Genomic DNA, 27,167 nt, shown 5'->3' with positions numbered 1-27,167 from the left:
AATATTAAATAATATGGGCCCAAGTACCAAGCCCTGGGGTACACCGCTAGTCACTTTCTCCCAGTCTGAGAAAGATTGACTCTTTTCCTAGTAGCAGTAAATGCGAGTTTTGTTTAAGTTGTTTCTTTTTCTGTTTTACTTGTACAAGAGGAATATTCTTGTGGATCAGGTAAAAATTTCAATAAATATATATATAAAAAAAATAATAGCACTCATAAATTGTATGGATGCAAACTTAACACACGTACAATCAACTTAGGTTAAAAAGTTGCAAACACAAATTAAAATCTTTTCATTAAAAAGGATGGGTGGGAACAAACTAAAAAAAAACCCCAAAACAACAAAAAACACCCCAACCTGAAAATTAGTCCAAATTATGAAAAATTAGCAAACATGCATTTTGGGATGTGCACGTCATAAAGAGGTTAATGGCAGTAACACTGTAAGGCCACTGGTGGCACTGTGATCTATAAAGGATTTAAGGTTTAAAGTTTAATCATTTATATTCTGTCTATTCCTAGGTGGATCACATTTCATACATACATTAGGCATATTTTCAAAGCAATTTGTAAGTCTAAATTCTATGGTTGCCTATGGAACTTTGTACATCTAAGGGCTTTGAAAATGAGCCTCAAAGTTTATCTTTGGGTAACATAAAAACAATAATACAACATTCATAACAGAAGAAAGACACATTTTTCTGATTGTCTGTTCTTTGTGTTGTGTGTTGATTGCTTTCTGCTAAATTACTGTTCTTACTGATCTTTTTCCAAGGAGAAGCCACACACTCCTTGCCTCAAGCTGCAAATAAATCCATGATTTAGATCCCTGCTATGGACAAATGGTGCCACAGTAACTAGAAAATGAGAATTTATAATATTCCCTTTAAGCTGCATTCTTACCATCAGGGTGCTGCAGCAGTGTTGTGGTTTCAATAGCGTGTGGCAGGCAGATTTTGTGGAATTCTCAATGGATGATGTCGCCATCTGGTATCAAGTTTTCATCCTCACATCTCAAGATCCTCTGGGGTCAATTTTCAAAGGGTACGAAGGGTAATTCTATCACAGCACCTGCTTTTACATAGGGTTACCAGACTTCCGGATTTTCTCCGAGGGTCCAGATGGCTTTTCAATACCCAGCATTTTGTCCGGGTTTTGAAAAGAAATCGCGTCGGGACGAGGCATCCGTGCATGAGCAGATACAATGCGGTGACATTACACGCACGTGTGCATGCATGCGACGTCATCACATCTCATCCACGCCTTTCTACCCGATGAACAAGCAGCGGGGGCGGGGCTGAGGGTGGAGCTGAGGGCAGAGCTGGGGTGTAATGTGTCGGGGATGGGTGGAACTGGGCGGGCCTGGGGGTCGTATCTAGAGGTCTGGATTTTACTGACATAAAATCTGGTAACCCTACTTTTACTTGCTTCCACCCTCGCAGTGAAAAATGGTGGCCCTAGGGACTGGAGTATACTTTATTAATAAACAGCACAATGTAGAGAAACGGACTCGATACCGACAGTGTTTCGGCCAATCTGCCTTTGTCAAGAGTCTAATCTCTGAATGTGGTCCGAATAGTATACGAGTCAAACTAAAAAAACTAGCAGGAGGATTCTCTGGTGACTGTAGCGAACTCGCAAGTCATGAGAGAATCACAACGGGAACTCGTGGCAGCCATTTTGATGACGGCTCTGCACAGGGCAGGAGCATAGGAAGATCGCTCCTGCCCCGCATCATCCCTAGACCACCAGGTAATGTCCGGGGAGGTTCGGGCAGCCTGCAAAAAGAAGAAAATAAAAAATCGCAAATAACTGAATTCGCAAGTAGGGAAACCGCGAATCCGGAGGGGGAGCTTGTATACTTATGAGCCCTACCAAGGAAGGAATTCTCAATCGGAAACTTCGGTAAATTTCACTTTGAAAATACATTTGTAGACCACAGACTCAAGATAGCCCTTGTCTACAAGCTCGGCAGGGGAGGCTGAAAGTTGACTTCTCAATTAACAACATAATCTATTCAATCCCCCTTTTATTTATAGTTACTAAGAAGCTGCTTCAGGCAAAATTAATGAAATCTGCTTTGTGGGGCATGTATGTTGAATAGATCAACAGAACAACATTTACTGACTATCCCTTCTTTAAAAGTAATAGGGACCAGGAAATCTACTATTTTCTCGGTTATAGCACCCCAGCTCTGAAATAATTTACCAGTATATTTACGTAATGAATCCTCTTTAGAAAAATTCAAGCGTTCTTTAAAAAGTTTCCTGTATAAGGATGCATTTGAAATATAGATAGTATAACCTATCAATCATTAAATCTCTTAGATCAGGGGTAGGGAACTTCGGTCCTCAAGAGCCGTATTCTAGTCGGGTTTTCAGAATTTCCCCAATGAATATGCATGAGATCTATGTGCGTGCACTGCTTTCAATGCATATTCATTGGAGAGATCCTGAAAACCCGACTGGAATACGGCTCTCGAGGACCGGAGTTCCCTACCCCTGTCTTAGATCCTAATTAGACCTACGGGCAGGTCGTAAATTTATCTTTCTTTCTATGATTATTTCTGCCTTATATCTCTTTTTTTTGTGTGTGTTACCCACCATATCTGTTTTTTCCCTAAATGTTTCTTCTCTTTCTTTAAAGATTGTAGTTCATCCCCCTCACCTGTACCAGTTATTTATTAGTACGTATATATTTTGTATTTAATTGTATAAAACTGTTCTGTTTTGTCCCCTATTTTTAAAATGTTCTACGCATTGAAGTATTAGACATTATGTGTACAACAAACCTTAATAAAACTTGAAACTTGAATAGGAGTGGATCAAAAATTAAATTGTACCGTAGTTAAGATCCTTTGAATCCTCTTGCATGAAATGACATTTTGGTATAGGTAGGACACTAGTTCAAGTTCAATTTATTTAACATACTACAAATATAAAACCAAAGGTAAATCTAAGCGGTTTACAATAAAAGTTTTAAAAAAATAAATGTAAAAATTAAATAGGGTAGGGAACAACAACAACAACAAAAATACAGTTAAACAGTAAACCATCAAAGAAATATGAAGAAAGGAGAGAGTCAGTAGATTACAATAAAAAAAATAAAAAATAAAAGGTTGGGGAAAAGGAAGGAATGAACAATATGATAGGGGAGAAAACTAGTTCTGCCCACACTAGTAGAGATAAAACCAAAAATGGAACTTTAAAGAAAAGTTACCTAGAAAATCAAGAACAGAGCGCCAAGAAAAGGTCAAGGGGCTGATGTTCAGTGGAAGATAATTAGACAGGAGAAACTCCTGCCTAGTTATCTTAGGGTTGCCAGACATCTGGGAAAACCCGGACATATTCTATTTTTTGAGGACTGTCCAAGTACCTGGAGGGATTTCCAAAACCCGTCAATTTGCCTGGGTTTAGGAAGTACCCAGCCTGGGGCTGCGTCCGGTGGCCTCTCTGCGCATATGCGGATGTCGATGCGATGACATCATATGCACGTGCATATGTGCGTGATGCCATTGTGCTGATGTTCGCATATGAGCAGAGGGCCTCCAGACCTCGGGGAAGGAGGCGGGAGGCTCGGCTGGGGGTGGGGTTGAGGGCGTAACAGGGCAGAGCTAGAGGCAGAATAGGGCGGTGCCAAGTGGCCTCCTTTTTTAAAGAAGAAATCTGGCAACCCTACGTTATCTTCCACTAACGGGGTGATCCCCAGATTTTCAGTGACACAAACCTGATAATTCATGGAGACTTGCCACAGCATTATCTGGGATCAAAATCAAAGAAAGAAACTGGAAGCAAATGAGGTTCTTGCCCAAAGACAATTACCTGGGAGATACGTAAAATGCTGAGGCTGGCTTCTTTTCCTTTTTCCGTTTATCACGTAGAAATTCACCTTCACAGGCACACAGCTCTGCTTATTACGATATTCCGGAACCTCTACAAAAAGCATGCTCTGAAATAACAACGCAAGATACATAGTTACACAGCAGAACGAGGGACAGCGCAAAGGCGCAACAATTCTCAACGGCCATGGCACAGAACATGTAGCAAACTCTGAGGCCGGGATGGCACAATGACAAATCTGATCATTCTGGAACCAATTTCTTATCGCAGGGGATAAAGTCTATGGAGACGTCTTTACCTGTAGATCCTGTATCGGTTTTCAAAACGAGAGCGCACGTGGGCTTTCATTTTGAAAAGGCCTCTGGGGACAAGCATCAAAGGCATTGGCGTCAGCTCTTATGCGAATTGGTTTTTCTTAAGACAAAACAAAGAAAAATCCAACAAGTCTGCAGTGAAAGTGGAGCAACAAAAGCAAAAAGAAACCGCAGAGAAATTGTACAAGGTTCAGGAACTTTTATTTAAACATAGAAACATAGAAGATGACGGCAGAAAAGGGCTACAGCCCATCAAGTCTGCCCACTCTGCTTACCCACTCCCTGTCTATGCCCTAATGACCCAATTTCCTTATCTTGACCCTCGTAGGGATCCCACATGGGTATCCCATTTATTCTTAAAGTCTGGCATGCTGTCTGCCTCGATCACCTGCACTGGAAGCTTGTTCCAATGATCAACCACTCTCTCTGTGAATAAATACTTTCTGGTGTCGCCATGAAATTTTCCGCCCCTGAGTTCGAGCGGGTGCCCTCTTGTGGCCGAGGGTCCCTTGAGAAAGAAAATATCATCTTCCACTTCGACACGTCCCGTGAGGTACTTAAATGTTTCGATCATGTCTCCCCTCTCCCTACGTTCCTCAAGAGTGTAGAGCTGCAATTTGTTCAGTCTCTCTTCATACGAGAGACCCTTGAGCCCCGAGATCATCCTGGTGGCCGTCCGTTGAACCATAACATAAGAACATAAGAACATAAGCAATGCCTCTGCCGGGTCAGACCCGAGGTCCATCGTGCCCAGCAGTCCGCTCACGCGGCGGCCCAACAGGTCCAGGACCTGTGCAGTAATCCTCTATCTATACCCCTCTATCCCCTTTTCCAACAGGAAATTGTCCAATCCTTTCTTAAACCCCAGTACCGTACTCTGCCCTATTACGTCCTCTGGAAGCGCATTCCAGGTATCCACCACCCGCTGAGTAAAGAAAAACTTCCTAGCATTTGTTTTGAATCTATCCCCTTCCAATTTTTCCGAATGCCCTCTTGTTCTTTTATGTTTTGAAAATTTGAAGAATCTATCTCTCTCTACTTTCTCTATGCCCTTCATGATCTTGTAGGTTTCTATCATGTGTCCTCTGAGTCTCCGCTTTTCCAGGGAGAAGAGCTCCAGCCTCTCCAATCTTTCAGTGTATGAAAGGTTTTCCATGCCCTTAATCATTCGTGTCGCTCTCCTCTGGACCCTCTCAAGTATTGCCATATCCTTCTTAAGGTAAGGTGACCAATACTGAACACAGTACTCCAGGTGCGGGCGCACCATTGCCCGATACAACGGCAGGATGACTTCTTTTGTTCTGGTCGTAATACCATTTTTAATAATACCCAACATTCTGTTTGCCTTCTTCGCGGCTGCTGCGCATTGCGCCGTTGACTTCATTGTTGTATCCACCAGTACACCCAAATCTCTTTCAAGGTTACTTTCCTCTAATACTAATCCCCCCATTTGGTAGCTGAACATCGGGTTTTTTCTCCCTATATGCATGACTTTGCATTTCCCTACATTGAATTTCATCTGCCATTTATTCGCCCACTCCTCCAGTTTGTTTAGGTCCCTTTGTAGGTCCTCACACTCTTCCGTAGTTCTAACCCTTCTACAGAGTTTAGTGTCGTCCGCAAATTTTATAACTTCACAATTTGTCCCCGTTTCCAGGTCATTTATAAATATATTGAACAGCAGCGGTCCAAGTACAGACCCCTGCGGAACTCCGCTCGTGACTTTCCTCCAGCCCGAGTAGTGACCCTTCACTCCAACCCTCTGTCTCCTGCCTGCCAACCAGTGTTTGATCCATCTGTGTACGTCCCCTTCCACCCCGTGGTTCCACAGCTTCCTAAGTAGCCGCTCATGGGGTACCTTGTCAAAGGCCTTTTGGAAGTCAAGGTAAATGATGTCTACAGGTTCCCCTTTGTCCAACTGGCTGTTTACCCCCTCAAAGAAGTGCAGTAAGTTTGTTTGGCACGATCTTCCCTTGCAGAAGCCATGTTGGCTCGCTTTCATCAGCCCATTTTTTTCGATGTGCTCACAGATGCTGTCCTTTATCAGTGCTTCCACCATCTTGCCCGGAACCGATGTCAAACTTACCGGCCTATAGTTTCCCGGGTCTCCTCTTGACCCCTTTTTAAAGATAGGTGTAACCGATTCAATTCTGCGCACATCTTTACTGTAATGTGGCCTCCAGAATTGCACACAGTACTCCAGATGAGGTCTCACCATGGCCCTGTACAACGGAATTATGACTTCAGGTTTTCGGCTGACGAAACTTCTATTGATACAACCCAATATCTGCCTTGCCTTAGATGAAGCCTTCTCCACTTGATTGGCAGTTTTCATGTCTGCACTGATGATTACTCCTAAATCTCGTTCTGCTGAAGTCCTAGTTAAAGTTTCTCCGTTCAAGAAGTACGTCCTGCATGGATTTCCGCTTCCGAGGTGCATGACCTTACATTTCTTAGCATTGAAGCCTAGCTGCCAGGTTGAGGACCAACTTTCCAATGTAAGCAGGTCCTGCGCCATATAATTCTGTAAACTGCATTCACTTACTATATTACATAGTTTGGCGTCATCGGCGAATAGTGTTATTTTACCTTGAAGCCCTTGAGTCAGATCCCCTATGAATATGTTGAAAAGGAGTGGACCCAGGACCGAGCCCTGCGGCACTCCACTGGTCACCTCCGATGTTTTAGAGAGGGTACCATTAACCACCACCCTCTGAAGTCTGCCACTCAGCCAATCATTGACCCATGCAGTTAGTGTCTCTCCTAACCCCATCGATTCCATCTTGCTTAGCAGCCTGCGGTGTGGGACACTGTCAAAAGCTTTACTGAAGTCCAGGTACACGACGTCCAAAGACTCTCCCAAGTCCAACTTTCTTGTTACCCAGTCAAAGAAGCTGATGAGATTGGATTGGCAGGACCTACCCTTGGTGAATCCATGCTGACTGGGATCCCGAAGATTCCCTTCATTCAAGATCGTGTCCAATTTGCTTTTAATTAGTGTTTCCATGAGTTTGCACACTATTGATGTGAGACTCACCGGTCTATAATTCGCAGCCTCTGCCCTGCAACCCTTTTTATGCAGAGGAACGACATTAGCTAATTTTCAGTCCAGGGGAACTTTCCCCTTACTTAGGGAGAAATTGAATAGCTCAGCCAACGGTTTCGCCAGGACATCGCTCAATTCTCTGAGCACTCTTGGGTGCAAATTGTCTGGTCCCATGGCTTTGTTCACCTTGAGTCTTGCCAGTTCACTGTAAACTTCACCTGGTGTGAACTCAAAATTCTGAAACGGGTCTTCTGTGCTTTGTGTTCCCAAAAATAAGGTTCTCATTTACAAGAATTCAGGACCCGACATGATCCGTGTTTCGAAGAATTCAGGACCCGACATGGTCCGTGTTTCGAAATAACACTCCTTCCTCAGGGGTCCTACTGGAAAATATAATGAGTAAAGGTGTGAGATGTGGTTGATGCTGTGTATTGTCGTGCCGGGTCCTGTCTTCTTGTAAACGAGAACCAATTTTTTGGAAAACAATATTTTATTGAATTAAACAAAAGTTCTTGAACCTTGCACATTTTCTCTGCAGTTTCTTTTCGGTTTTAATAGGTTTTCATTACATTACATTAGTGATTTCTATTCCGCCATTACCTTGCAGTTCAAGGCGGATTACATCCAAACTAAAAACAAGAATTACATTTCAACTTTGAGGTAATAGAATAAACGATGAGATAAAATTTTAAGGGATAATTATGGGTTTTAGATAATGTTTGGTAATTAGAAAAAAAAATTAGAGAGTACTAAGGGTTTATAGAGTGCTGGATGTTGGGTTAGGATTGTTGTGCTGGATAGGTTTAACATGTTTTTTGAAGAGTCTGGTTTTAATTTCTTTCTTGAAGGTTTTGTAATCTGTGGATGAAGATAACAGAGTGGTGAGTTGTTTGTCCAACTTAGCTGCTTTGGAGGCTATTAGGTTGTCATAGAGTTTTTTTTCGTTTGACATTATTGGATGGTGGGTAATAGAATAGTGAATGGGTTCTTCTGTGTCTGATTGAGGAGGATTGATTTAGTCTGTTTTCCTGACCATTTTCAAATCTACGTGTGTTATTTCTTTCACACAGACCTAAACACATCCCTGGGAGCATTTCCTCTAAATTTTGATAGAAATCTGTATGTTGTATGGGTAATTTTATAGTTTGGTGTGCAGATCAATAGGACAAGTAAGGTGCCTATGTATCTTTATAAAATACCAAACAACTCCACTATGTTTAATAAACACCTCTAGTGCAGTTGTACCGCTATAAACTAGAAGGAGGAAAAAAGCCTCAGATTAGGAGAGAACTGGATTTCGGGTCAATGTTGGTAAATCGGAGCTCCTCAACATTAACTTGCCTGCTGACCGGGTTTCCTATCTCCGCGACCGGTATCCATTTCGGTGGGTTCAGCGTTCTCTGCGATATCTCGGGGTTTATTTTGGACCGCCGGGAGTGGAGTTATATGACCTCAACTTTCCTCCGCTCTTTCGTCGCATTCGCCAAGATTTGCTTAATTGGAAAGATCTGTATTTCTCTTGGTTGGACCGGGTGGCCATTGTGAAGATGATGATTCTGCCTCGTTTGTTGTTCTTATTCCAGGTATTGCCTCTTTGGGTGAGTAGAAAAATATTAGAGGGGGTTCAAAGGCATATCTTTAATTTTATTTGGGCTGGTCGATGGCCAAGGGTGAGTAGGAAGGTCTTATGTATGGGGAGAGGGGACGGGGGGTTGGGGGTCCCGGATGTGGTGAAATATTATCAGGCTGCTCAGCTGCGCGCCCTTTTAGAATGGCAGACGCAGACGCCGAAACCGTGGGTGGAAATTGAGCAAGGGTTAAGTGAGGGGGTACCTTTGTTACATCGGCCGTGGGTGCCTGGTAGGGCGCGACTGGTAGGGGGGTATCCTCGGTAGTGACTTCTTTGAGGGTCTGGAATCAGACCAGAGCTTGTTTATTGGGGAGTAGGCGACATTCCTGGTATACTCCGTTGAGACACAATCCTGACTTTCCACCAGGAAGGGATGGGGGGGTGTTTGCAGACTGGGAGTCACGGGGCTTAGTTTGTGTGGGACAGTTGTGGGACCCGGTTCTGGGCGGTGTTAGACCCTTTACGGAACTCAGGGGCAAGTATGGGTTTGGGATAAGGGATTTGTTCCCCTACCTGCAGGTTCTCCATTATATCAGGGCCTCGGGTCTTCTGGGAGACTTGAGGGGTGGTAAGATGCCCTTTGAGCTGCTATTGGGTCCAGTGCTTCGGAAGGGAGCTCTCTCTGCAGTATATAGGTGCCTTAATTGTCGGGGGGCTCCCCTTCCCTACATGAGGGCTTGGGAAGATGATTGTGGTTCAGCTATTCCCTGGGACACTTGGGGTGACATATGGTCGGAGATCTCCTCGGCAGGTATAGCTGCTTTGCTAATTGAGAATGATTACAAGGTCCTCTTTCGGTGGTACTATACCCCTCAGGTTGTGGCTCGTTGGCAGGGAGGTGCGAGTGACTTATGTTGGAGGGGCTGTGGGGAAGTGGGTACATACTTTCATATGTGGTGGCAGTGTGGGCAGGTGTGTGGATTCTGGACTGAGGTTTTTGTTCGGGTGTCCCGGATCTTAGATGTCCAGATACCGGCTGATTGGCGACACGCCTTGTTGTTTTGGCATCAATTGGATTTGGCTTGGGGTGACTCTTTATTTTGTAAGTTGGCATTCATTGCTGCTAGATTGGCCATTGCCTCTCTGTGGAATCAGGCGCTCCCTCCCACGTGGGCCCTGGTGGAGCAACGCTTGCTAAATTGGCAGAACCTTTATCACTTAACGGCTTTGCGTCATGGTAAATTACATGGCTATGCTCATATCTGGCGTAGTTTTCGGGCTTCTGTGGGGGTTTGTGGTAGGGGTGGCTAGGGGCTTTGGGTTTGTTTTGGAGTAGGACTGGATGGGCGATACTTGGGGGGATCCCATAACCATATTCCTTTTCACGTTTTGGTTTCTGTTTGGAATAGATTGTTACTCAACCTTATTGAGAGATGTTGGTATTGTGCTCTGTCCCTAGGGGGGTGGGTGGGGGGGTATGGGCTGTGATTTGGTGGGTATTTTTGATTGCTCTTATTAGTCTGTGGGACTTGCACATGTTTCTGTTGTTATTTTGGAGCGAGGTATTTTGCTCTATGTATCTTTGTTCCTGCGTTTCCTGTGAAATTGTACTGTTTGGAGTGTATTTCAATAAAAGCTTTTCATTGAAAAAAAAGATTAGGAGAGAACTGTATTACTTTGCAGTTCTGCTCGTCAACATCATAGCCCTGCCATGCTAAGGGACCCTTCAGTAAGAGCAAGGAGCATGGTAGGTGGCCATAGTCCATGTAGCAACCGTAAAACCTGTGCTTTAATGCTATCAATGAAGAAGTCCCATAGTTTGTGACATGTTACAACCTGCGGATCTGTCTTTGTTGTCTATGCTCTACTTTGTCCTTGGCAAAAGATGTATATTGGTCACATTATTAGGAAACTTAAATTGAGATTAACAGAACATCAAAGTCCTATTAATAGAGGTGTCACACATGCCCCGATTCAGTGACGTAGCGAGGGTGAGTGGGTGCCAGGGTGTTATTGCTAGGTGCCATCGACTCGTGCTGGAGTCCTAGCGACGTGATGAATTGCGGATCTAAAAAGAAATCGGTTTTGTGCTAGACCGGAAAGGTCCTCTAGCGCCATCCTCATGGTTGTTTTCAACGTGTCCAGCCATCTGATTGCAGGTCGCCCTCTTCACCTAGTTCCTTTGATCTTCCAAAACATGATGTCCTTCTCCAGTGATCTCTCTCTTCTGATGGTGTGACCAAAATAAGACAGTCGCAACTTCATCATTTGGGCTTTGACTGATTCTCTTCCAGAATCGATTTGTTTGTTAATCTGGTGGTCCATGGCACGCCTAAAATCCTTCTCCAGCACCAAAGTTCAAATGAGTCAAACTTCTTTCTGTCTTATTTCCGTAGTGTTCAGTTTTTCCATCCGTAACTGACCACTGAGAAATTGAGTGCGTGGACAAATCTGATCTTCGTTTGGAGTGTTACCTCCTTGCCTTTGAATACTTTCTTGAGGGCCTTCATTGAAGAGTGACCATTGAATATAGTTATTACAGTAGTCTTTATAAAATACCAGCACGAATCCTACCAAAATCATGCCTAGATTGAAAGTGGTGAACATTATACAGTTCCTTGCTTGAGAGCAGTTGATAATATATTCATATTAAATTTTGACTCCTCCTAAACTCTGCCTCTAAGCACGCCTACTGTAGAAGTCTGAGCCAGTTTGCACCACCACGTACTTGTAGGAGCGACCTAGTTTGATAAGCGACCACGAAAATCAACTTTTGAGAGGTACTCTTCTATAGATCAAGTTAGGCACTGGGATGACCACCCCCCTCACCACGCCGCTGCTGGTAGAGCGACTACTGGCGCCTAAGTTAAGGCACCGTTTATAGAATATGGATCTTAGTGTCAATAATTGGGCGCCAATCAGCAGCAGTTTGGAACTGGGACACATCTAAAACAATGTGCGTCCAAATCCAGTAGCATGCAACTGAAGAGGGGATGTGACCATGGGAGGTATATGGGCAGATCAAGGTGTTCCTACCATTTCCACACAGTGTTAAAGAATGCCAGGAATGGGCATTCAAATTAGGCGTTGGGAATTGTGTCTGGTTTCAGCAGGCCTAAATTTTGATGCCCGAATCTAGGCACTGAAATCGATGCTGTTTTATAATGGGTGCTCATCTTTGCGTGCCCATCACAGACTAGCATTGAGGGCCAATCTTTTTCTGCGGCGACTTTCGAGTGTCATTTACTAAATCTAGTCCTTCATGTGCAAAACGGGTTTCTAGCAAGACAGGCAAACAGAAGAACGCCTCGCCTTGGGATATATGCAGACAAACAGGAAGGCAAGGGAGGTGCCTTTTCAACCAACGATCGAGTCTTTATTGAAAACAAGTGGTCCCAAGCAGGATCTCAGTTTCGGCGTGTAACAAACGCCTTCCTCAGGGGACACTTGGCTAGTAGTCACTGAGTACAACACGCTCTTTAGTGAACAAATGACAGCGCTCTAGCAATCCAAAGCTGCCGTTTGTTCACTAAAGAGCGTGTTGTACTCAGTGACTACTAGCTAAGTGTCCCCTGAAGAAGGCGTTTGTTACACGCCGAAACTGGGATCCTGCTTGGGACCACTTGTTTTCAATAAAGACTCGATTGTTGGTTGAAAAGACAACTCCCTTGCCTTTCTGTTTGTCTGCATAACTGGTTTCTAGAAATACCCCCTCTGTGTGCTTCTAACCATGCAGAGATCAAGTTACGTGCCAATTTTGACACATCTAAGATACGAGAATCAGGAAACTAGTAGCTGTTTCTTTACTCTTTGTATTGTGACCTTTTTTTTTTAAAAAAAAAAATATTGATTGTACTTGCTTGGCAGGAATTACCCAGATAATTTACTTGTTAGAATTTACTTGTAAGTGTTGCCAACTTATTATAAATATAAACCGGTCGTGATAGTGCAAAGTTCATGTGTCCTGCCTTACTGCACAAGTGAATTCCGCCAATACTGGCCAATACTCTGGATACTGTCTAGTGCTGAGGTGTTTGTTCTCTGCCAGGATCCCCTCTCAAATAGCACCGGTTTTACAGTGAGAAGCAGGAAAATTACAAAAGGCCACACTGCATAAAACAGAGGTCAAGTGTTAGAAACGTATGGCTCGTAAACACTGAGAAGAGAAAGGCCTTAGGAAATCCGGCTCCAAGAGCTGCAGTAGATGCAGTCTTCCCTGATGGGTTAAAAAACTGGAGAGGGAACAGGAAATCAGGCAGATGTGAAACAGACGGTAGCGCTAAATTTAACTCCTAAGGGTCCAAGTGTATATTAGCTTGCAGGCTCTACTTACAGGCTGGCTCTTATCTTTGTCCACCGTTGCCTCCATCTCCCAGATCTGCTGACCATCTAAAGTAATAGCATTTACATATTAGTATATTATATCCATTTCTGTGCTTTCCTAATGAAGGTGTATTTTTACTTTCCTTTGAAAACTCCATATACTGCACATGACAACATTTGTATCAGCAAACGAAGAACGATCGAGTTGCACACATGGACAATTCAGCTGCTTACATAAAAACTGCTGAACTGTGATCTTTGAAATAAGAAAAAAAATCACTCCATGGGCCTATTCAAAGTATTATATGGATGATATAACAAAGTTCACAGACTTGCTCAGAATCATGGAGGGGAAAACTGGGGTGAACCCCAGGAAAAACCACCTCACAGCCCAATCATCGCATGGAAAGTAAACAAGACGTTATATCATTTCATATATGTTTTTTTATGTTGTGAAAAAAACTACGGTTTACTAAACTTTTAGTCAAAGAACTAGGCAAACTTAGCTTGCGGGTTCCGACATGCACGTTTCGATCCTGCCTCAGGGAACACACAGGAAAAGTTGAAAAAACGCTCATGCGATGGGTATAGAGAGATTCCACAAGGACTGCTGTCTCACACAGAGAAGCGCATATAGCGCGGCTTGACTGCTTTGAAAGGTTCGCCCCAGTTTTCCCCTCCATGATTCTGAGCAAGCCTGTGAACTTTGTTATATCATCCATATCATACTTTGAATAGGCCCATGGAGTGATTTTTTTCTTATTTCAACATATGCACTTTATCACTCTTGTTACATTGTCTGTAACTTGCCCCTTTTTTCATATTTGAACTGTGATCTTTGGCATCAATTAAGAATCTACATAACAAAATTATCCCCGCCTTTTGCAGCAGCAAAGTTTATTTATTTATATGGATTTATTAATTGCCTTTTCATAAAGATAGTCACCTAAAGCGGTTTACAATTACACTGAATAGTAATTAGGTTCTCTTACGTATTTTTCCCGCTCTGTCCCGCAGGGGTACAATCTAACTGAAGTACCTGGGGCAATGGAGAATTAAGGGTCTTGCCCAGAGTTACAAGGAGCAGGCTGGGATCAAACTTAAAACCTCGGGGTGCTGAGGCAGCAGCTCTGACCACTAGGCCACTCTCTCCCCTTTAGGGCTTGTGACAAAACTTATTTCTTATAAATAAAACCATCTCTCAATATGTTCTAGTCAAGATGGATCGAAAAGCAAAACTTCAATGATGGTCAATCACAAAGGAATTTCATTTCATAATTCAATAATATACGTAAATTCTGATTTTTCAGTTTGATACGATGTATGAGGCAAATTGCATCAATAATACACTTGGGGATAAATTCTACATATGTTGCCTACAAAGTCAGCACTGAAAAGGATGACGCTCGGCACGAGTCTTTAAACTGCCTCCGGAGTTAGGTACAGTTTATAGAATCTATTCATTTCATTTATTTATTTCATTTTCTATACCATTCTCCCGAGGGAGCTCAGAACGGTTTACATGAATTTATTCAGGTACTCAAGCATTTTCCCTGTCTGTCCCAGTGGGCTCACACTCTATCTAATGTACCTGGGGGGCAAGGGGGGGATTAAGTGACTTGCCCAGGGTCACAAGGAGAAGCGTGGGTTTGAACCCAGAACCTCAGGGTGCTGAGGCTGTAGCTTTAACCACTGCGGCACTCTAGAAATCAAAATGTAGTAAAAGTAAGTCAAGTACAGGACAATAAAGCCATTGTGACATCACTGATGAGGTTGGCTCTTAGGCATTGGTGGAATGACGCATTATGACATCACAATACCAGCTCTGGTTATCAGAGGCTGAAGCTTTTCACACTATTTATTTATTCAATTTTTCAATTTATTTATTCAAGGGCGCTGAGGCTGTAGCTTTAACCACTGCGCCACACTCTCCCCATGTATAACACCCATCTGCACAACTAACATTTAGGCACAGCTGTTTATGGCAATGAAACCCAGGCTTAAATACCTGTGCCTAAATTGTGCATGGATCGGGCATATTCTATAACAGTACGTTCTAACTTTTAAAACTGCCTACGACCTGACCAAACTTCTTCCCTGGTCACGCCCCCTTTTGAGATCCACGCATTAGAATTTATGCACACCCACTTTCTTAGAAATCTGTGTGCATAAATTCTAATTAGTGCCAACTATTGTTAATTGGCAACAATCGATGCCGACTGACTTGCTAAACAATTAAGTTGTGTGTGCAAATTGGAAAGGTGCACAGATTAGCGCAAGCAACTTTGGTCGCACTAAACAGAACCAGAGACTGGAATTAGGACATCTAGGGTGGAATGCGTTCAATTGCAGCGGTCTTTCAGAAAAACGACTGCTCATGGGGAGCCTTTTCTACAATACTTACAGCAGTGCATGTGTATTTGCTGGCACTTGCAGCAGGTTACATCTGCACTACCATATATACTCGAATAAAAACCAAGATTTTGGGGTTAAAAAAAAGGGGGTTTCAGTTTATATTCGGGTTAGTGCTGACCATCCCAATCCCAAACCTGTTGCAGGCCCCTGCCAGGCCTGCTGTGAGACCTGGTGGTTCAGTGGTGGGCCAGGACAGGAGGGATTCCTTCCATCTCCTGTCCTGGCTGACTCTAATAACTTTTACCTCCCTCCCCCTCCCGGTGTACCTTTTAAATCCCTGGTGGGCCAGTGATGGGCCAGGAAAGCAGGGATACCTCTCACCTCCTGTCTCAGCCGATTCTAAGAATTTTTACCTCCCTCCCACCTCCCCCACATACCTTTAGAATCCCTGGTGGTCCAGCGGTGAACCACGTCAGGAGCGACCTTCCTAAGTTTGAGCTTGGATGTCTTAGGAAAAACGTCCAGAAATGCAATACAGAAAAACCCCTTTCTCAAAACAGCAGGATGTCTATCTTTTGAGGATGACCTATCTAGATGTTTTGGTCCCTAGTCCGTCTATCTTTTTTGAACATTCTCCAGTATAAAGACATTCACATGAAAAACGCATAAAAGAAATCTCTTCGGATGTGGCACCCAACTACCTTGTCTGAAAGGCTTGCCGTCAGCTGATCAAGGCAGGGGAATCCCGAACAACTGAGCTGGTTCTATGGAGTCCTGCTGGCTCAGCTGATCTGGGATACCCCTACCAGGGTCAGCTGAATCAGTAGGGAGAATCACAATTCCTCTCTCCCTCCCCTCCCACCCACTGATCCTCTCCCAGGCCCCCTCCACAGAGAGCCTGTCCTCAGAGACCTACACCCCTTTCCCCAACACTACTGACACCTGCCGAGATCCCTTACCCCCCGACATACTCCAACATCATTGACACCCCTTCGAGATCCCTGACAACCCCCCCAAGATCCCCGACAACCCCCCCCCCAAGATCACTGACACTCCTCTCCCTGAAATCACTAACATCCCCGTACTTTCCAATGAAAAATCTGCAGGAGGGAAGCTCACTCCTTCCTACCAATAGAGCCGCTTCTTCAGGATGGCAGGCCTTCCCTCTCCCAATACAAACCTTGCCTAACCTAAATTAAATCAATGAGCTTAAATGGCATGGTAATTGACTGCACCATTGAAATTAATTGAATAATTAGAAAAACAAAATTAAAAGTTAGGTTCGGAATTCCACACAGTGCTTAGAAACGCCTAAGTTGAGGCGCTTTCTGACATCTAATGCTGCCTACCTGAAAAGTAGGCACGCTTAGGGGCGAACAGGCATGGTTGACTTAGGCATCACTAGGCAACCGAGTTAGGCGCCAGTAAATTAAGACCTGGTAAAGCCTGGCCTACTATACCGGCGCCTACCTCCAGGATGCCTAACGATACCTAGGCACCGCTAGGTGGGATTCTATAAATGGTGCCTAGTGGTCGATTGACAATTGAGCTGAGCAGCTCCGCTAGGTGCCATTTTTAGAATCAGGTCCCCAGTGGCTAACCTTAAATGCCTAAATAAACAGGATGGCTGAATGGCTACCACAGAAGGCTGGGATTTTTGCACAAGATGGCCAACCTGGATGACTAATCGTAGGCGTGCCAGTTACAGGATTAAATCTATCTAGCCAATTTTTGTCCAGTTTGATGTAAACCTACTTTTAGCAGCAACGCATTTACTGTATATACTCAAATATAAACTGAGATTTTTGGGCCCAAAAATTGCCGGGGTCTCAGTTTATATTCGGGCCAGCAACCCCTCTCCCTTGTTGCAGGCCTCTACCAGGCCGCCAGCCTCTGTACCCTGTCTCACCTCCCTGCCCTGTCCATTCTACCTCCTTTCTACCGATATCCTGCATGCCGCTGCGTACCCAGAATCCCAGGTGGTCCAGAGGTATAGCGGGCAGGAGCAAGCTTTCCATACTCCTGCCTGCTGCTGAGCTGCTGCGCGTTCTGGTGGTTCAACTGTACTGAACAGAAGCGTGCTTCCCGTGCTGCTGCTCGGCAATGAGTGGCATCCTGAATGGCTGTGGCAAGGGGAACAGGGTGCAGAGCCTGGGAGGGAAGGGGGACAGCGTGGAGAGCCTGGCAGGGCAGAGAGGGAAGGGAGAACCGGGTTGGGTGCAGTGCCTGGCAGGGAGGGGGCTCGGTGCAGAGCCTGACAGGGGAAGGAGTAAAGGGGTTTCGGTGCAGAGCCTGACAGGGGAAGGAGGGAAGGTGGCTGGGTGCAGTGCCTGGTAGAGAGGGCGCTGGGTGCAGATCCTGGCAGGGCAGGACACTTGAATATTAAGCCACTCGTCTTATAAATGAGTCAACCATTTTTCCTCCTTTTGGGGGGGGGAAATGGGGGTCTCGGTTTATATTTGGATTGACTTATATTCGAGTATATACTGTAGCTAGTTTGCAGCTAAAAACTGGCTTAATTTAGCCAGCTAAAATTCAGTTAAAGGAGCCCAATGATGCTCTAAAAATGTATCGCTCTCATATGTACATAGAGTTGTTCAAGCAAGTACAATATAATTGATATTATATTACATACTATAGGTGTTGAGAGCACAAGATTATGCTAAGCAAACAAGTAGGTTTCCATTGCACTGTACCAAGGATAGACATTCTCACTAGCTGCATAAAACCCATGAAAGCTACACATTTCCCCGAGTGCACACCTGACTGTCGGTCCTTGAAACAATGTGATCCTGTGAAAGATGAATGTTTTGTAGTTCATACACTAACCTTTCTTCTTAAATATCAAACTGTACATGCCACTGACTGTTGAAGCTTTAATTTTCTAGCACTGCAGATACGAGCAATAGACTGCACATATTTACTTTGGCTTTTATGTCCTTAGCAGTGGCATTTGAAACTCCCTTGCAAATTGTGCCCTACATAAATGTAATAAAAGTGGTTTTCTTTCTAGGTTGATCTGTATGGCAAAATGCCACCTTGTGTTCTAGGTGTAATACTTAAAAGCTTTCGGTGATGAAGCACCTGGACTTCGAGAACAAAAGAGCTGCTTGTCTCCTTCTCCTAGATATTCCCACCCCCAGCTAGGGTTACCATATTTGAAACAAAAAACCCGAGCACATAACCTCACCCTCTTCCGCCTTCAGTCCCACCCCAATATGCCCTCCAGCCCTGCCCCAGAAAGCTTCCTCTCTTTGCGAGGCCGTGTCTGGAGGGCCTGGAGCATGCGCGGATGCGTGAGACATCACCCGTGCATGCTCAGAGGCCCTTCAGATGCGGCCGGAACTTGCAAAACTTCTATAATCCGGACAAACTGCTGGGTTTCGGAAATCCCTCTGGGCACCTGGGCAATCCTCTAAAAAGAGGCCATGTCTGGGTTTTCCCAGGCGTCTGGTAACCCTAGTTCCTCACCATGCTTGGCTTCCAGACTGAGAATTCTTGGGCTACTCAATGCACTTCCTATGCCAAGCAGTACAGTCATCTGCGACACCCGGTAATCTAGCCTTGGTTTGTTCAGCTGGAATCGATTTACCTGACTCACTATGAATTATCCCAATGTGTGGGGTTTTTTTTTTGTTAAAGTTGAAAATGATGACTTTAATGTTCCCAAGGTCCTCTCTTCCATTATTCAAGACAAAACTGAAAACTTTCTTATTCAAGGATGCCTACGAAATCTAATCTAGGATCCCTTCTGCTTTCCCTGAAATACTTTTCACTTCAGGCTTTTAACGCCAAAGGCCTCTCTAGAGGCAAACTAGCCCCTAATGCCCTATCCATCCCTCTCTTTCACTTTTTTAAAAAATCTCAATGTATTTTTTGCCACCTCTTGTACCTTCCCCCCCTATGAAGTCAGTCTTAAGTTCTGTAACCTCCTCACCTCACAAAGTTTTGTGATGGGTTTTTTTTTTCTCTCTTTTAACATTTACTTTTAAATTTAAATTTTTTTATTGACTGTAAACCATCTAGATATATTTTGATGGACGGTATATCAAGAAAATAATAAACCTGGAAACTTTCATTCTGCATAGTTGTGACGGGGTATACGTCCTGTCCCCGAGAATCACCTAAACAGGGTGCTAGGTGAAGAGGTGTGCTAAAACCAGCTGGGTTTAGGCCAGACCCAGGACACCAAGCGAAGAAATCCTCATTTGCATATCATCTACATGTTACTCAAAGTCAAGAGGAAATCGGGCTTGAAGGGGAGGAGGGACCGGAAGTGGCCCAAGAGAATTGATGTGATCAACGTGCCTGGAGAGACCAGAAGTAACCGGAAGTGTCTGGAGGTCCCAGAAGAGACCAGAGCCACCATACCACAACAGTGTTTGAATTCTATTATTCTTCTGCACAGTGGCTGCCAGTTATATTAAGTTATGCTTCATTAGTGGCCATTTCTGGCTAGTAACAGCGCGCTGGGTATGTATGAAATGTCTAGCAGTCACAAATGCCAAGAAATACGTCAGCGTCTCAGAAAACCAATGGATTAGTCATTCATCCCCTAGATCAATTCCAGATCTGACATTTCACAGAGTTAGCACAGATCCATGGGAGATCGTGATTCTTCTGTATGGCAAAAGTAACTTTAAATAAAAAGAGTTAAACAGTAATTGAATAACAAAACGATAGCAACATGGTCTAAAAAACTGTTCAATTTTGGATTTTTCACTACGTCTGAGTTTGGATACTAAAAAACCATTATACCATTCCAATCATTTTTAATGCCAAAGCATGAAAAAATATCTACATTGTGTGTTTATGATATATAAGTGCTTATTTTAGAAGTGCTATTTGCGTTTTAGATATGCATAAATCAGCATTTAGAGCAGGGATGTCCAACCTTTTGGCTTCCCTGGACCGCACTGGCTGAAAAAAAATTTTCTGGGGCCGCACAAACGCTGCAGCAAGACAGAGGAGGGAGCTGGCAAGATGGTAAACACCCGGGGGCAGCAGAGGACAGCACTGCATCGCCCTCGACCGGGGCCGCACAAAGTACTTCACGGAGCCGCAAGTTGGACACCCCTGATTTAGAGGTTTATATTGCATAAATGTCTATATCTCGATTTTACAAAGCTGGTATATACAGTACATGTCAAGAACTCTATACAGTGGGGGAGGGACTGCCCCAGGTGCTGTCTGTGTGTGTGTGGAGGGGGGGGGGGCACCAGCTCCAGTGCATCTCCTCCTCTCCACCCCCAGCCCCCACACTTCTTTAAATGTTCACTGGCGTAAGCAACATCTTCTACTCGCTGCTCGCGTCAGCCTCAGCTCCTCTCCATCACTTCCTGGTCGTGGGACCAGGATGTGATGTCAGATGGGTGCTGAGGCAGGTGCGAGGTGCAGGTGAAAGATAGTGTTCATGTTGACGAACATTTCAAGAGATATGCGGGGGTGGGGGGTGCTTAAGCAGTGGGAAGAATGGGGGGACGCTCAAGTGTCGGGGGAAGAGTGGGGGGGGTTCATGGCGAAGTGATGTCAGGTGCTACTGCCTCTGGTGCCACCCATCCTTGCTATGCCACTGACTCTACCATGTGCTTTAGGAAAGGGTGTGTGGTTTGAACAGGACTAGGACGGGCCTACAAAATAAGCACACATTCCCTGTTTTAGAAGGGGAGGGCATGTCTATGTCCAAAAATATTGACATTGGGATTGACACCTGTTACCCAGGATATCTACAGCCAGTGGCGTAGTGAGTGTGAGAGGCACCTGGGGCCGTGGTCGCCCCTCCCCCACCCTCTTTACCACCCCACCCCATCCCTTCCTCCATACCTCTTTAACGTTTCCAATGCGAGCAGTAACCCTCAACCTGCTGCTCGCGCCAGCGTCGGCTCTTCCTCCGATGCCATTTCCTAGGTGCTGGTCCAAGAAGTGATGTCAGAGGAAGAGCTGATGCTGGCGCGAGCAGCAGGTTGTGGGTTGTTGCTCGCGTTGGTAACATTAAATAGGAAATGGCTGCCATGAGCTCCCGTCATAGTCTCGAGAGACTATAAAGCACTGTGTTTTTGATTGTACAATGGATGATTTTGCTGCATGTAACCAATGTATTTAGTGCATAAACATCCCAGACCCTATGGCAGTATAGTTAGGCGGTATAAAAGAATAATAAAACTATAAACTGTACCGTGTTTCCCCGAAAATAAGCCCTAGCATGATTTTCGGGGTAGGTCCTAATATAAGCCCTACCCTAAAAATAAGCCCTAGTTGAATCGACCCCCGAAACCCCTCCTGAATGTCCCCAACACTCCCCGATTCGCTGGCGACAGTGCTTTCTCCTCCCCCCCCCCTTATGCAGCATTTTTCCATCCCGTGCAGCAGAACCCCACCAACCCTTCCACCGTGAGGCCGATATACCTCCGTTCCAAACAGCAACGGTGGCAGCACCGTTTTACCCTCCTTGTCCAATCCATCATCCTCTCCAGACTGGACTATTGCAACTCTATCTACTTAAGCCTAACTAAGAAAAACCTCCACAGACTCCAACGGATTCAGAATGCCGCGGCCAAGCTCATCTTCGCCAAAAGTAAATTTGACCATGTCTCCCCGCTCCTGGCCAAGCTCCACTGGCTTCAGATAATCGCCAGGGTCCACTATAAATGCGCCTGTTTAACTTTCAAAATCCTATATGGTATCCTCCCTCCCTTTATCCCTCTTTCTTGGAATTCCTCAAACCCTAATACTACCAGATCCTCCCACAAATTAAAACTATCCTTCCCCTCGCTAAAAGGCATTTCCCACACAGGAAAGCTAGGGACCTCCCTCCACTTCAAAATCACTGAGCTCTGGAACAACCTAACCTCCCCTCTTCAGAACTTGAGCTCTCTCCAAGTTTTCCGCAAACATCTGAAAACCTGGCTTTTCTCAAAAAATGTAAGTCTCCCTCCAATTTAGGAATCAAGGAAACTCTTATATCTTGGCATCCCAAGTCCTCTAAATTTTCTTCACACTTCTACCTCTAACCCTCTGTTGTAGTTCCTTCCTATTTCTCCTACTGTAAACCGCGTCGAGCTCTACGAACGTGGAGATGATGCGGTATACAAACCTAAGGATTAGATTAGATTAGATTAGATTAGCACCGAACAGACTGTTTCATGGCCTTCACTCTCCCCCATCACTGACAATGTCATCAGTGACGTGGCACAGGGAAGGCCCCGGCTGGGAAGGCTGCAAAGAAGCCTGTTCAGTGCTGCTGCCGTTGCTGTTTGGAATGGGAGGTATGGCGGCCTCGCGGTGGGAGGGTCATCGGGGTTCTGCTGCACGGGGGTAATGGCTTCGTATTATCTGTTCCACAAAGATATCAAGACTTTTATTTATTTCAGAAATGTTATGATATCTGAAATTCAGTTTGTTTAAGGATATCTGTAATTTGTTTATTTGTTAACCATTTAAAGCTCTATTTTATAGGGAAGATGTGGCATACAAGAACAATGCTTAGATTAGATCTAACGCAACGCAATGAAATTGCTTTCGGGGTTCTGCTGCATGGGGGGGATGGGAGGGAGGGATAGAAAGATGCTGCACAAGGGTATGGGTGAGAGCTGATCGTTGTATACACAAAAATATAAGACATCCCCGAAAATAAGCCCTAGTACGTTTTTTGGACCCAAAATTAATGACAGTGTCTTATTTTCGGGGAAACAAAGTAGTTGAACTTGAGATGTCCCAAACTGGAAGTCTGAATTCCAATTTGAATGTCTTTTCTAAGGTAATATATAGAAATAAAATAAAATAGCAAAGGAAATAAGGTAATACCCTTTTTTATTGGACTAACTCAATGCATTAGTCCAATAAAAAAAAGGCATGACCTTATTTCCTTTGTTTTATTTCTATATATTACCATTTTACCTATATCTTATCTAAAATCCGCCTCATAATGTGCATCTGTATATCTGAAGGGAAAGAGAAATTTGGTAAAATAAAGACTTCACTCAAAATAATACCACAATAAGAGCTTCTTATGAGAAAATGACACATCAGGATACTATGACTAAGTAGGAAAATTAGGAATTCCGCTGACCAAGCCAAGTTTTTAGTACACTCAATTTGCTTTCCACAGGTAATAAAGGAGTCTCTCTTTCTATCTCTCTCACTGCTTTCTCTCCACAAAATCCATAACAATGCTCTCTTTAACCAATTAACCTACAAAACAGAAGCGTAAGACCCGGGCCCTCTTCCATGAGTTTTCCCTTTCCCCCTCCCCCAACGACACCCACCTATTAAACTACCGCAGTGAGTGTAATCCCACGAAGGCTGCCTGCGTTAATGAGGGCTTCCCAGCTGTAAAATTCCAGAATGTTGTGTCACGTAGGGAAACCTTCCAAAATACTAGATTCCACCTCGTCTTTCTAAGTCCCTGGCAGCTATGGCAATTCGCTTTCCATGGTCAAATTTCTTGTCTCATGCCCGTGCATTTTTTTTTTTTTAACCCCTGTTTAGCAATATGGTTTTCTAGGCCATCCTAACACAGCCATTTCTAGCTTTTTAATTCTTACATACTCTCACCAAAACGGCATTTACAGTATACAAGGACTTTTCAGCTAGTCTCAGTGCCACATTTGACAATTTCTCATGAAAAACTGCTTGTTCGACTTAAATCTATAGGATTGGATTCTGTGGTTTGTGTCATACATATCAGATTGTTCTTTTGTTGTCAATTGGAGTCATGTTATTTCACCACCTACATGTTTCTCTAGAGGAGTCCCTCAGGGATCGCTTTTGTCCCCTTTGCTATTTAACCTATACCTAGACCCTTTGGCCCAGCCAGTGACATAATAAAAGGGGGGGCCATCTTGTTGGGGGCACCTCTCCTCCTCTCCACCCTCTCGCTCCTTCCCACTCCTCCCCCATCGCACACATGCCTTCACTTCCCCCCTCCCCCACCACAATATCTCTAGCTCTTCTCTGGCACGAACAGCATCTCCATCTTGCTGCCCGCACCAGCGTCGGCGCTCTCTCTGACATAGTTTCTGGGTCCCATGAGTAGGAAATGACACTAGAGTGCGTGCCAGAGCGGGCGGCAAGTTAGAGATGCTGCTCACACCAGGGAAGCTTGTGGAGAGTATGATATCAGTTGTCATCTTTTTGCAGATGACATTCAGTTGTTGATCTTTATTAAAGGTGACCAAGGTGTAGCAATCTCAGAATTTAATTCTCATCTGAAAAAAATTGACAGAATCCGTTGTAGAATGTTCCCATCCCGATCTCAGTTGGGAGGTTGTTCCAGGTCTTTGTGCTAAGATAAGTGAAGAGCAAGTTAATATGAGCTTGTGTTTAGCCCCTTCGGGAGATGGTAGGAGTAGTTGAAGCGATTCTAGTTTTCTGGTTGATGTTGACCAGGAATTGATGTACGAGTGGTTCAGTGGTTTTTGCATATAGGATTTGGAACATTAAATATGATAGTTTGAAGGCGATACGAGTTTTGACAGGCAGCCAGTGTAAGTGCTTAGGTGAGAGTCAAATTTTTTTAGTGGGTGGGAGGGAATATGAAATGGGCATGCCCTGTTCAGACGTTTGTTTTTTTGCTTTTGGGTTGTCTTAGACCTTTAATTGTATAGGTTGTTGTTGGTTATCACCTAGATATGTTCATTAATAATTGCTGGGTATTATGGAAAGGTGATGGGGAGTGAAGGTTGGGATGTGGAATGGATAAATGGGGGTTGGAATTGTTTCTACAGTTAAAAAGAACTCTGTGACACTGTTTGCTTAACATGTAGGTTTATTGGAATTCAATAAAAAGATTTACCATAAAAAGATTCAATAAAAAGATTTACCAGCCTGAAAAGTTAACTGAAGAGGTGCAAGGTTGAAGTTTTGCCTAGGGACACCAGAAAGGTTGGCAGGCTATTCATAATCATTATCTATCTCATGCATATGCAAGTGCTGGGTTTCAAATATGTATATTTATTTCATGCATATTCATTGTGGATATTTATAGTACTTTTCATAGTTCTGCTTGGGATTTTTTTTTTTTTTTGTGGTAGGTTGAAGGCATTTTTCAAAACCCATTTACAGAAGTCACAGGGCTATTTGAAAACAGCCCACACTGCATGCAGAATACGGCAGGGATTGCTACAAAAAGTGTATGGCTTTGTATTTTCAAAACTACACGTTGCTTTAGTCAGAAAATGATCGCAACTAGAAAGAGGCAGCTTTTAAAATGAAAGGGTATACAGCGGAACCTTGGTTTACGAGCATAATTTGTTCCAGAAGCATGTTCGTAAACCAATTTACTCTTATATCAAAGCAGTTTCCCTATAGGAAGTAAGGGAAATTCGTTTGATTGGTTCCCCCCCCCCCCTGAGGCGACCGGTGCTGTTCCACTTTATCCCCCATCCCTGAGGCCACCGGTGCTGCTCCACACTCCTCCCCCCCCCCCTTGATCCGGCATTCTCCCCGCTCATGTCCCCCACCCTCTATGCTGCGATCCGGCATCCCCAACTCACCCCCACTCAAACACAAACTCTTACCCCGATCTGGCACCGGCACCAACGCACAGGACATTCCGGTGCCCAAAGATCCTCCCTCTTGCTTGGGCTGGGCCTTGAGCATCTGCGCATGCTCAAGGCCTTCTAGTTCTCGCTCTCTCCGAGATTCTTGGTTTGCAAGGCACAATTTGCGGGAATGTTTTGCTCGTCTTGCAAAACATTCACAAACCGCGTTACTCGCAAACTGAGGTTTGACTGTACACTGATGTAAAGTCAACCTGTCAAAGGCACTGCAGACAGTTTTGAAAATTATCTTAACCCTTTATTTGGCCTTGTTGCTCAGAAGCAACATGTGTCTTCTATGGCTCTTATGGGAGATCTGCATCTCCAAACGCCTGTTTACTTGGCCCTGTTGCCCTCGTTCAACGTCAAGTTACGTCAAGCAGCAGTTTCACCATCTGCCAATTAAAGGGTTAATATCATTGCTTCACTTTCACACACTGCACAAATTTCCTAGGTTTATTTCTGATCTACGGAAGAAGGGATTACCATCGAAAGCTAATCATAAACTACATTAAGTTAGTTAGTCCAATAAAAAAAGTTTTGGGGTTTTTTTTCTTTATATTTTTGTTTTATTTCTACATATTACCTTGATGAGTGGACTAACACCATCTTCACACACTGCACTGAAACTATGTCCTGCGCTGGGGCTATGGGTGGGCAGATTCAGAGGGGGTGGGGGTGGAGTTGATTGGGGTTTTCATTTAAACTAAACTAAACCTTAAGTTTATATACCGCATCATCTCCACGGATGTGGAGCTCGGCACGGTTTACAAGAACTTAAAATATAGGAAGAGAAGGAAAAAAAAGGTTTACATGAACTTATATATAGAAGAGAAGAGTAAGGGGGGATAGAATTACATTTTAGTGAAAAGCCAGGTTTTCAGTTGCTTGCAGAATAATTGAAGGGAGCCCAGGTTCCGCAGCGGGGTAGTAAGGTTGTTCCAAAGACCTGTGATTCTGAAGAGAAGGGATTTTCCCAATTTGCCTGCATAGCGAACACCGTGTAGAGAGAAGGATAGTTTATACCTTTGGGCGGGTCTGGTAGAGTCAGGACTTGAGGAGTTATAAGATAGTGGGATTAAGGGAGGAAGGATGCCGTGAATGATCTTAAAAGCCAGGCAGGAGCATTTGAAATGGATTCTGGAAATCACTGGGAGCCAGTGAAGTTTGGCTAGGAGTGGGG

The 27,167-nt window shown here is 44.2% G+C and overlaps 1 protein-coding gene across 4 annotated transcripts in view; it reads right to left on the bottom strand.

Annotated features, from left to right (window-relative positions):
- Window positions 1–27,167, bottom strand: part of NFATC2 (nuclear factor of activated T cells 2) — a 184,603-nt gene that overhangs the window by 63,452 nt on the left and 93,984 nt on the right. For all 4 annotated transcript variants that reach the window (XM_033914885.1, XM_033914883.1, XM_033914886.1 and 1 more), the window contains exons 7-8: window positions 13,102–13,157; window positions 3,821–3,947 (exon numbers count right to left, since the gene is read on the bottom strand). In XM_033914885.1, the coding sequence (XP_033770776.1) occupies window positions 3,821–3,947; window positions 13,102–13,157 (183 nt within the window). The remainder of the gene's footprint in view (window positions 1–3,820; window positions 3,948–13,101; window positions 13,158–27,167) is intronic.

The sequence above is a fragment of the Geotrypetes seraphini genome, chromosome 11 (assembly GCF_902459505.1).
Source record: "Geotrypetes seraphini chromosome 11, aGeoSer1.1, whole genome shotgun sequence".
Taxonomy (NCBI): Eukaryota; Metazoa; Chordata; class Amphibia; order Gymnophiona; family Dermophiidae; genus Geotrypetes; species Geotrypetes seraphini.
The sequence above is the reverse complement of the archived record's forward strand: the minus strand, read 5'-3'. Positions and strand labels throughout refer to the sequence as shown.